We start from the raw sequence: 12961 nt of genomic DNA, 5'->3' as shown, positions 1-12961 counted from the left end.
AACAATAAATGATGTAACTATTGTGAATTTTTAATTATGGGTAATTACTTACTCTTTCTATAATCACTTGCATTATTTTATGAAATTGTTATTTGATATTTTTTTTAAATTTATGCAATTATAATAATTTTTTTAATATTTGACATTAAAAAAATAAAATGTGTATTTTCTTTACATTGAATTATTGATAATATAATTTTTTATTTTGTAATTATTTTTTAAAAGAAAATTATTTTGTTGATGTTTAAAATAATGCAAGTGTAAGCTCGTGCATATATAAACTCGTTACTCAATGAATATGAAGATATAACATACATTTTATAGGGAGACCGTGATAGATATAAATGTTTGTTTTGGAAATGAATATATAGATAGTCAGAGTTGCATTCAGGCTATTATATCCCTACGTGATCAACTAAAAAATATACATTAATAGTTTTAAAAAAATATAGAGTGTTTTATATTAAAAAATAAACATAATTCCAGGTCCAATTGAAATTTATAATTTAAATAAAAAATCATTATAAAATAAAAAAAAAATTATAATAGCAAATCAAAGTTATTTCGCAAGATAAAATATTTAACATAATTTAAAATAAATAAATAAATTATCCTATTATTATTAATATTTTATGGATTAAATGTTTTAATTTTATTATAAAATACTATTTTATTTAGTCAGATTTATTATAATTTATTCTTATTTTACTCATTTTTATTTATAAATACTAATTATTTGTACGTAAAAAAATATACGATGAGAGACTTTTATGTTCTATATTGTTTGAAGTGTTTATAACGTTTGAAGATCATTCACAATAGTTGATCAATCTGATATGTTAAAGTGAGTCGAACCCGTGAGTCAATCTAACTCACCATGAATTCTAATCGGGTTGGGTTAGAAAACAAAATTTACCGATTATGGATGAAAAGGGATTCAACTCACTTTACCTACATGTTATGCAAGTTTGACCCGAATTAAAAGTTAACCTACAAAACCCCCTAAATTTTAAAAACCTCTAATTTGAATTTAAATAACTAATAACTTTAATTGAATTTGAAAAGTTATGTATCCAGACAAAGGAATTATTTATCCTCTTTGTATGATAAGAGCAAAATTAACATTAAAAGTGTCAAAAAGAAAGCTAAGAAAAACTAAATATTCAAAAATGACAAAAAAAATTATTTTTCAATTTTTATACGGATTGGCGAGTCAACTCATTTAATCCACCAACCTGTATTGAGTTGAGTCAGGTTGTAAAAATTTTAACTTACCATAAAGTGAGTTGGGTTTGACTCATTTATTTTAAATCCACCCTATAAAATGTATAATATTTTGTGTTGCCGTGTGCAATAATAATGTTTTCTATCTAATAATAATGTCATACGTGTGTCAATTTATATTCTTTCTAATAATTTATTTATTTATAATTTTATCTTATATTAATATTATTTTAAAAATTATTGGGCTTTATCAATGTTGATATCTGTATTATTATTATTATTATTATTATATTTGATTATTTTATTCTAACAATACCAAATTTAAATGATTTTATTTATTAGTTTAATATTTTTTTAAGTATTTATTTTATTATAATAAAAACATATATCACTTAAATATTAACTATTATTAAAAAATTATACTTAACATACTCAATTATATTATATGAATTTACCCTGAAATGTATAATTCCGGTAGACAATATAATAATAACATGATAAGAGTAAAAGTGAAATTACATGTGACAAATGTCTTTTCTCCCAAAAATATACTGTTATGAAGATAATGTGAGCTCCATAAATCATTTAATTTCTTTTCTCCTTATTAATAGTAAATCATCTTAAACAAACACGTGCATCACTTTCATATAAACATGAGTAATTTTTTCAGCACCAATAGAACGATTTTTAAGAAACTCTATACTAACAAATAAAAATTCCAACCACTTAGGTTGTTTCTCTATTCGTTGTAATTAATTTGATGAAAAATAAATCATCAACCTCTCTGTCTGATATGATTTGCTGTGTTTATTTTGAAAATCATCTTCACTGTAATATGACTCAGTAACCTAATTAGTTTTACCAAAACAAAATAGAAATTAGTTTACTTATAGTTAGCTTAACCACCATTGCTCAACTAGCTGATAAATCAATTTAGGCCTTGAATCTTCATCTTTTTAATTAAACTAAATATAAACCAAGAAAATGGTAATTTTTTTTTTAAAATATTTCAATTTGAAATAAATCAGTTCGAGTGTTTTTGAAGGCTTAATATGACACAATTAGGTTTTGACAAAAGAGAATTATATCAACTTCTAACTAAATTTAATGATTCATTTTTTTTGTTTTACTTAAAAGTAACACAATTCAGCCAATGATAACTCGTACTTTTTTCTTCTTCTCTGGACCACTTTAACTTTACAATAAAGTGTGTCATGAGTTACTTTTTTCCTTTTTATAAAAAATTATTTACTTTTACCTCGAGTCCTTTATTATTTAAATAAAATATAAAACTAATTACTTTTTATCTTTTTTTTTTAATCTAAAAAAAATGAATACGACAAAGTCACCTGAAAAGACCACATAGTAAATATTCCAGTTAAGATTAGGAATTAGAAGGCCTTCCCATTAATGCAAGTGATTTAATTTTCTTTTCCAATGTTTTAACTTTAAGATAAGATTAAATTACGATATTGGTTTCAGTTTTTGGAAACAGGGGATACTAAACAGACCAACTCCAAGAATAAAATATTACAATGCTTGTATAATATATTTCGTTTAAATGATTTATAATAAAATATCACTTTTAAAATTTGATATATTTAAAATAATTGTAATCAGTAATAGAATATAAACTAAAATGGTTAATATAACATTTAATTGTTAACTATGAAAATTGTTTATTTAAACCAATTTTAATTAATTAATAATTTCATATCAAATACAAATAGTTCAATTCTTACAAGTTTATCTTAAAACCATGTTTTATTTTATAAAATTAAGTTAAATATAAATTTATTTACTAAAATGATATAAACGTATATTTTAATGAAATTCATTCATACTATTTGTTATCAGACTTCTTTTTAACTAGAGACAAAGCTAAATTATGAAATACATATTCTACTTTATAAATAATTTTTATGAAATTAAATTAAAACATATTTATTAAAAGCGAATAAGATTTTTGTTAAAAGTTTCACTTCAACTAAAAATAAAGATCTATTCATAATATATAAGTGAGTATAAATATCTGACAAATAGATAAGTCAAAATAAATTTCAACCCATGAGCCAACTCGGTTCATCATGGGTTTAAGCTGGGTTGAGTTGAGAAAAATTAAGTTTTTTCTAAAAGTAGGTTAAACTCAATCCGGCTTACTTAACCCACGGGTTAAACGGGTTTGAGTCGAGTTGAGGGTAGGTTGATCCATTTAACCCACCAACATTTTTATATAACGTTTTTTAATTTTTCTTTAAAATAATTATTTATTACCCCTAATTATATAGGTTCACAATTTCATATTTTTAAATGCTAAAATGTTGTTAAATAATATTTGAATATTTTGAATGTTTAATTAATTTGATTGTCAAGTTATATACGTTGATATTTTAATATTTAACTATAATTTTTATAGTAAATTACTCAATCAACTCTCTTATAATTTTTTTTTTCTAAATTAGCATGACAAAAATGTGTAATTTTTTATTTATATTTTGTTGAATAGCATGATAGAAAATGTGTAGTATTAACCATATTTTCTTGGATTTTATGAACACTTTTTTAAAAATAATTCATTATATATTGGTGGTGAGCATGATGAAGATATTGGTTATTGATTCTACTGTGATTGTCATCTCATGAATTGCTTAAGAAATTATTTAAATAATACTTAAAAATAAATACATAAATAATTTTTTTGTGGGTTGATGAGCCAACCCACTTAATCCACCAACCCGTGATGGGTTGAGTCGGGTTATAAAATTTTTGACTCATAATAAAGTGAGTCGGGTTGAGTTCACTCATTTTTAACCTGATTCGTGGTGAACCAACCCGTGTGAATTGGGTTGACTCACTTTGACAAGTATGAGAATTATGAGTTAAAATATTTCTTAATAAAATTGGGTTGACTCACTTTGACAAGTATGAGAATTATGAGTTAAAATATTTCTTAATAAAATTTGATGATCGTTAAATCTATTATTCTATCTTTTCTGGCACCGATTTGAAATTTAAAGTCCAATACTTAACTATTTTAAAATTGATTTTTTATGATTAATTGGTAAGGAAAATCCTAACCTAGTTTCTGAAGACAGGGCAGGCCAAGCATATAGTGGTTAGTTATCTCAACAAACTTGCCTGTCCGTTAAAAGCTAAATTACAGTCCACAAATTGCAGAACTGTGTTTTGGAAGCAAATGGATGAGTGTTGTCTAACTACAAGGTAAAGAACAGTGGGAAAAAAGACTTTAATGCAGAGCATTGAAAAACAAGAGAGAGAATATTGTGGCTGAACTAAAAGTTGAAGACGTTATATAATATAAAGGGCCAAAGGAAAAAGATTGATGTGCCTCCTTAGACACGTTAGCTCCATGTATTTTTCACCCATTTTTTTCTTCAATTAAAGAGTTGAACAGGGGTTTAAAATATTAAATTAATTCGCACGTGGGTGAGACACGTGTCGGATGCATTGGCACGTATGGATCACTTTCCATGCATCTGGTTTGGGTTTACTTTTATGGATGAGAAACGCGTGTCGCTCTAAGTGGTGAATTTAAATATATTAAGAGAAAGTAGTTGTAGTGGTAGTACACGTAATTAAGGAGCACAAGAATTAAAGAAATATAATCAACAATAATTAATACTTTTGATAATGCAAGGGGCTGCGTGGTCGGTTCAGGATTAGGCTCATTTGAAGCCACTTTAAGTATACATAAACTGCCAAAAACTTTCATTATACAAAACACAACATTTAATATACATATATAACTTCATTATTTAACTTCATACTAAATATCTTTGCTGTTGACTCATTCTTTCTTTGTCTCTTATAATAACATAACAAAAGCCGAAAAGGTCTTTTGTAAAGATTGCATGTATGAATTATCCGTAACACCCTTCCTTCCAATTTCCGAACAAAACAAAATGATATGTTAATCGTTAGCAAGGGCTTGTCAAAAGTTGAAACTTGTGATTCATATATTGCTGGCCTTTTCTTTTGCTTTGTTCATGTGAGGAGTAACTAGAGTGCGTTTATATTGGATTATATTTTAAGATAATGTTTATATTAATATAAAAGTTTTAGAAATGACACCAATATTCATCTCCAAAACTTCAAAAAGGAGTTGAAGATTTGTAGCTTGTTTGTTACGAATAATTTCAAAAGTTTCAAAATCTCATATTCGATAGTTTAACCCATCTTTAATTAATTAATATATATATATATATATATATATATATATATATATATATATATAAGTGAATTAGACTAATCACATTTAAAATTGTTAAGTTGTTACGGTTTTTCTCCTTAATCATATAAGATGGGTTACTCACAAAGCTATTTATAATAATATAATCAAAGTGTAGTTGATTATGTTAAAATGAGTGTTTATTACTAAGTCAAAAACTATAAATATTAGTCAGGACATAACTACTTGTATTTAAGAATGTTACACAAGTCTAAACATCATGATTTGATTGTAATCCGGCTCACTTGATCTCTACCATGAGACAATTGATGTTTGGTATGAGAGCGTTTATCACTAGACCAAAAGTTATAATCATTAATCAGGGCGTAACTCTTTCTACTTAAGAGTGTAACATAAGCCGCCCAAACGCTACGATTCGATAGTGACCTGACCCACTTGACCTCTGTCACAGGACAATTGATGTTACCTGTAATATATTCTTCCTCCACTACCAAAACGCTTTAAGATATATAATTCAAAATTTAAAATACAAATTTCATATTTTAAATTGTGCACTTTGAAATATAAAATAATTAAAAAAAATGTATATATGGGCTACACGTTTTGGAACACAATAATATTTACGTGGTCCGAAAGGTCTTCCAGATTGTTTAATCTAAAATATATGTTTACAAAGATGTTCCGTAATGTTTAATCCAAAACATGATTTTATATCTGGTAATACATTATGGATTATACAATCTGTAATCTACTTAAAAAGTTCAAACATTATCAAGGATGACAACAGATTGGGTCGAGTAAAAATAGACTCTATTTGCTACTCGACGCGCAATAGAAAATCTAACCCGTTATCCGTCGAATACTCGTTTAAAAAATACCCGCTATTTATAAAAAACTCATAGATATCCATAAATACTTGCAGATATTAAAAAATATATAACTTTTTGAAATAAAATCTAAATAAAGTTACAAAGACATATAAAATCGATTGTAAATTAAGTTAAATTTAAACTAATAAAATATTTTTTTATTTTATTTTTGATTAATAATATATATATATATATATATATATATATATATATATATATATATAATAGTATAATACCTGCATTCCACTTAATTATAAACAAATAATAAATTATCCGATATTTGTTAATTGCGATACTTGTTTGAAATATCATTTTTTAATTATAATGAATTTCTCCTGAGAAAACCCGTATACACGAATATTTTCGCATCCTAAACGTCACACACCCCACCGATCGGAAGGAGGTAATGAAGGTTTGAGAACAGCGATTCAACATTGAAGGTGACAAGGTAGACTTCTCATATTTTATTATAAATTTATAAGAGAAAAGTTAGAATATATGAATTTAGGAGGGTGTAAAAAGAAAAAATGCTGCAGGAATAAACAGCCGTATTATGTAAAGCAATCTTAACCAATTGTCCAAAAACCTATTAGGCCTTTCCCTATTTTAAAAAAAAAAAAAAAGATCTTTCAATTCTAAATACTGTACATTAGATTAACCACATTTTCCGTTCGTCCAAAGAACCATAACTCCTTTACCCATTTTGAAGTGTAATTACAATAATAATATTGCTTCCTGCAACCCAATTTTGCTTAACACATCTTCCTATCCCAATCTAGTCACATATTTTCAAATTGTTGTACTTTTAAAAAATAAATTAAAATGCTTTCAATTTTTGAAATAAGGATTCCGGATAACATAAAAAATTTATATAATATAAAATTAATTTATAATAATTTCTTTTATCAAGAAATATGTGAGAATAAACATACTAAAATATAAATAGAAATTTTATAAACGAATTTTATTATTTGTAAACCTTTTATTTCCTTAAAAATCTCTCCTCTACAACCATTTTTGCTCTTTTCTCGTAAGTAGTTTAGATTTTTATGCATGTGAAAGAATTTCAACTTGCATGTGTCATCTGTATTTCTTTCATATTTTTTTCACTGATCAGTGGTTCTGATGATGTTCCATGATCATTTACTTGTTCCTAGGTTGAGTTGTGGACTCTGTTAGGTTTGAAAGAGGATTAGTACTCTCTTTGGGTGTTGGTGTTGTTTCACAGGTAAGGGAAACTAATTTCACTGTTTTAATTCATGAACATGTTAAGAATTGTAAACTTAATTGTACTGTGATTGATTTTTGGTATCGGAGATGAAAAATAGTACTTGATGTGTGAAAATTAATGAATCTAAATTCTAAATGATGTTGTGTGAAAATGTTGGTGTTTATTATTGTAATTGAAGTCAATTGGTATAAATGTTTGATATAAACTTGAGTGTGAGTTGTGTTTGGTATCCTGGAGGTCTTGAGGAAAGTTTTGAAATGTTCTTGGAGTGTAGAGTTATGCATAATTTCTATTTTGTAGAATTATGATATTTACTAGGCGAGTTTCAAGTCAGGGGCTCATTGATTTGAAAGTTGTTGGGCAAGCCTTTACTCAATGGGCGATTAAATTAAAATATTTTCCTTTGGAGCCCCAGTGAAATACTCATTGGACGAGCAGTTTGTTGTTGGTCGAGAAGGTACTTTTCACCCAACGTGATGACTTGTTCGATGAGCGAGTGTATCAGTATCTGTTTTGGATATTGGCTGATTTTGGATTTGGAAGGTTTGAAATTTTGTATGAATTATTGATATATGATATGAGATTGAAAATGTGTTAATACTAATTCAAGGAGAATTAATTTTAAATTGTGGTAGTGTATGCATTGAAGTGGAGATTGTCTTGATAGTTATCACAATGCTCTGATAACCATTTAAATACTCAAATAGAGAGAAATGATTAATGTTTAGAGTTATGTTTTCTTTTGAAAACTCTTAGATAGTTTTATATATAAATTATATTTTAGTTTATCTTACTTTTTGGGATGATTGTGATATTATATTTATATGTTTGAGTTCTATGTTGTGAGTTATCAAATATAAAATGTTTTAATTTGATGGTTTAGATCGTTAAATGAGATGTTATAAAATATATGTTTTAAAATAATTTAAATTATTTTTCAGAATATTTCTTTTGAAAACATAAAATTTAGAATCACTCGAAATAATTTACCAATTATGTCTTTTATAACCTTCCGAAAATATTTTCCCAGAAATATGCTTTCTTCATACTATGTCTAGAATAGTGAAGAAATATCCGCATTATGAAATGCTTTGAGTTTATTTTGAAGGGTCATTGCACAACTCAAGTTTCTTTGTTTTTTTTTTCATGATTTTGGATATATTTATTTATCCATCCTTGCTTTATTCTTTATAGGGAAAACAACATTTAAACGCATGAGTGGTTTATCCGTGATAATGAAAGCAATAGTGTAGATATTCATGAACTAAATATAAAATAATCTAAACTTTAAGATAAAAATATGTAACTAAAAGTATACAAGCTGGATATTGATAATTAGGATGTGAAATAATTTTGAATTTGAGAAGAAGGAAGCAATTGCCCAATAAACAAGCCCACAACCCCATTATTAAAAGATTAAAACTATTGATTCCTGCACTTGACGAAGGGAGAGAGAACGCCACAAAGCAAGAAAAAAAAAAGTGAAAACTCGTTTCAAAATACTTTTTTCGAAATATATTTCATATGTTTCAAAAACAAGTATAAATGTTTTGGAAAACTATTTTTTGGAAAGTTTGTTTCATAATGTATTTTATGCGTTTTAAAAAATATTGTTTCAAGAATCTCATTTCCGAAGTCAGAAGTTTGTTTCGGAAAGTTTCTAGAATATATAATCTGAAAGTCACATTCTCGAAAGACAAAATGGTCATTTTGAAAATATGAAGGAGTGTACAAAGAAATTGTGGGAGTGCATGAAGTAAAAGCTGAAGCTTAAGTTCTTCATTGGGCCAAGGCCCATACCACTATTCTTTTTGTGAAGATGGAAGGAAAGTAATAGGAAAATAAAAATAAAAGAAGGAATGTTTCTTTTCTACTCCTTTTATCTCTCTTTAATATTATTTATGGCTGGTGATAGATTAATTTATTAAAAAATTATTTGGCTACTCACTAAAAGAAGAGCTTAGAAATCAACATTATAGTGTAAAACATTTATTTTGCTATTATTCCATGTAAAGTGTCAAGACATAATTTTCCCCCCCGAATATAACTCTAGGTACTCTTGATATTTTATTCATATTTGAAAACAAAGAACTAAGGTTGACATTTTTTTGGAAATTGTCGGAGAAAGCTAGCCAGAGAGGACAAAAGAAAAATCTAGCCAATAAACATTGTTTTAATTGATATAGTGTAAAGATTGAGTTTCTGATTTGTTTAAAGTTGACTAAAATTAATTTTACCTAAATTAATTAAAAAAGTTAATATGACTGCGATGTGTATATAGACTATTATCATGAACCATATATTATTTTTGGAATGTTTATTTTTAATTAAAATGTCAGAATTGATTTGTTCTTAGTTACAAATAAACTATAAGGTAAAGAATAGCTTGAAGTGTTTGTGAAGATCCTCCTAGAGCATGGAGACTAAATTCTTGATTATAACTGAATCACTCAACATAATCAAAGTTCCTTTATTCTATTTAAGCATATGTTAAGTTGTGTGAAGATGTACAATTCTCTCACAGTATGTTAGAATCTTTAGAGAAGAAAACTCACCCATGAAGTTATCGACAACATCAAGAAATGAAATGAATAAGTTGATAAAAATAGAATTTTTTATAGCTTCAGTTTTTCTGTGTAGCAACAGAGGTTCTGTGGTCTACAGGTAGCAAAGTTGCTTGCCACTTCAGAGATTAGTGGAGAAAATTGTTCCCACTACCCTAGCAATAACACATGACTACCTTCTTCATTATGATGACTTCCACTCCCGGCAACACCAACCAATGTGCAACCACTGCTTTTTTACTCTTATGTTACACTTTGTCCACACAAAAACAATAGGGGTAATAAACCTCAAATTAACTCTAGAAGACACACAAATTGTTTATAATTCAGAAAACTTGCACCTGATACAGGGTCAACCTTTCTAAGAATTCATGTCATTCTTATCTATGTCTTTGTTTAAGGCCCTGCTTTATCTGAGTTTCAAACATCACATGTCACTTGTCTTTTACTTAATACATAAGGCTCAAATGTTTAAGTGGTGTTTTCCGTTGGGAGTTTATAGGGTGTACCTACCTGTTCTGTCTCTGTACAGTTCAATTAATCTGCCCTTTGCATTTCCCACTAGCCTTTGACTTCGATTAATCTACAGGTTTTACTTCTCCAACGTTTCTGTGTCATCTTTCCACTTCCATAGTGTGCTCCATTTTCACTTAAAATATAACTTTCATCTCCACCTAACAATTCTCTGCGCCTCAATACTAATTATAACATGATTCAGGATCATTATGCTTTATATTAATATCTGCTTAACACACATTATTCTTTTACTGTAAATTGAAAATTTTAAATATGTAGAAATTCATCAGAATCAGATACATGATGATTCTGGACCATTCAACAATTTCTCAAACGCCACAAGCTGATAAAAGCTCTACAAAGAGTGGAACGTGATTGCTCCTCCATAATGGGTTGCTGTCACCTTTTTGACTTTGGTAACATGATTGCTCCTCCATAATGGATTTTCCATGTTAAAATAACATCCAGAAAAAATATCGTGCACTAGTATATATTGAGAACTGGCAAATGGGAAGCCACACCAGAATTTGCTGTTGACAAATGCAATACAAGATGGCAGGCACTTTCTTTCGTTTATTCGTGATTCTTCTCGGGCTTTCTCATCTTATGTGCTTGAAAGCAATACCCGTTACAAGTAAATTCTACTACATGACTTCTAATTTTGTTCTAGTAGAGTTGTAGTTCTCTCTCATCTTCTGACAAAGGGCTTGTTTATATAAGCAGGAATCGAAAACATTATGCAAAGCCCCAAAGTTCGTCTTACACCGGAGAACAGCCACAAGGTGGTGTGCACTTTGATATCTTATGCTTATTCCCATGTTGTTTAAGACACGTAAAGCATTTTTTTTAACCAGACATCATGCCAATGAGCTTATATTGTTCCTTTTATTCAAAAACAGGTTATGAATGAGAAATACTGGCACTTGGAGGAACCAACCATTACTGAGAGGATGGAGTTGGAACTCCTTGACTATTCCCCATCAGGGCCTAATGGTCGTCACACTCCAAAAGCACCATAGCGTGTTAAATGGTGTAGGTAGCTTTCTGTGTAGTACAATCTTATATAAGTAGCCATAATTGGTAAACTCTGGAGGCAATTATGTTATGTATGATGAGAGAATTAATGGATTAAAAAGACTTGCATCCCCACTCTTTGGTATGATTACAGCCAAGAATAAAGAATACACGCACTCACAATGCAGAAGTCGTGTATATTGTTACGTAATCACAAATTATCATATGTAGTAATTTCTATGTTGTTGAGTCATGACAAAGATTATTTCTGATTAACCGAGAATATGAACACTTTTATACTCGCGTGTCTGTTAAACTCGTTAAATTCTGCTTTTTTACCCATGTATACGAATTTCAGATTTATGTTATTCAACTGATAAGAGCATTAAGCTCATTTGTGCATTACAGTTACAAAATTTGTATTTCACCGGTTTTGTCTTCAAAATAGTGGCAAGTATTCTAAAGGGTTCTCACCCAAAGAATTCGTGTGGAAACAAAAACCAACCACTGATAAATCTATGCAGAAAGAAAACGTACATAGATTTTATTTTCTTATTTTGGTAATACCACACTACATGCATGCAATTAAAGTAATTCTCGGAAGCATAGCAACGGATCGTTCATGGTGCCAAAACCCTCCACCCCAATATTAAGTCGCCAAATAAACAATGGTTTATGTGAATAGTTGCTCACGAGTTAGCGATGCATTAAGCATTAAACAGACGTATAAGCTTTCTTTTTGGCCCTTCTTTTGTCCACAATAGAAATATGGAGATTTAAAAGTGAATAACCATTTGTCCACCGAGAGCAAGTTGATTGGGATTGCATAACCATGTTCTTGGAAAGTGAAATCGGAACTAATCCAAATTGTTTATTTAATTTTAGTAATGAAGTTAGTTGGCCACTAAGTACATTTGAACAGCGTAGAAAGCGATGAATAATGTTGATGGGGACATAGTTTTGTCTACCACTCCCCTATACGCCTTTTCTCGAGCATATCCTATAAAAGTTTAAGGCCAATTAATAATATTCATTGTGACATATGAAGTTAGTGGAAGAATTAAGTAGAAGCACATAAGATCAGAGACTCGTATCTGTACATTGCACGTAAGTATGGAGATTTGATTTTAATATACTTGATGTGCATAAAGTAATGCTACCAAAAAATTACAAGTCTTGGAGGTGTAAGCCTATAACAGGATGTTTCACAGAGACCATATTCTAATGAAGATACACAATCTCTCTGCAATAAAATATCACAGACATTAGTATGTGAAACAGGTCCACGTTAATGTTGTGTATTGATTCCTAGAATTATAAACTGAGTGCTGTA

At 28.4% G+C, this 12961-nt stretch overlaps 1 protein-coding gene across 1 annotated transcript; it reads left to right on the top strand.

Annotated features, from left to right (window-relative positions):
- Positions 1-11089: 11089 nt before the first annotated feature.
- LOC114179250 (uncharacterized) lies at positions 11090-11927 on the top strand. The gene is made up of 3 exons (XM_028065517.2): positions 11090-11248; positions 11338-11396; positions 11514-11927. The coding sequence occupies exons 1-3, from the start codon at positions 11155-11157 to the stop codon at positions 11631-11633; spliced, it is 273 nt and encodes a 90-aa protein (XP_027921318.1). The 5' UTR covers positions 11090-11154; the 3' UTR covers positions 11634-11927.
- Positions 11928-12961: the final 1034 nt, after the last annotated feature.

The sequence above is a fragment of the Vigna unguiculata genome, chromosome 3 (assembly GCF_037176805.1).
Source record: "Vigna unguiculata cultivar grain cowpea cultivar isolate G323 ecotype 2 chromosome 3, ASM3717680v1, whole genome shotgun sequence".
NCBI lineage: Eukaryota > Viridiplantae > Streptophyta > Magnoliopsida > Fabales > Fabaceae > Vigna > Vigna unguiculata.
Note: the sequence above shows the minus strand (reverse complement) of the source record. Positions and strands in the feature narration are given on the sequence as shown.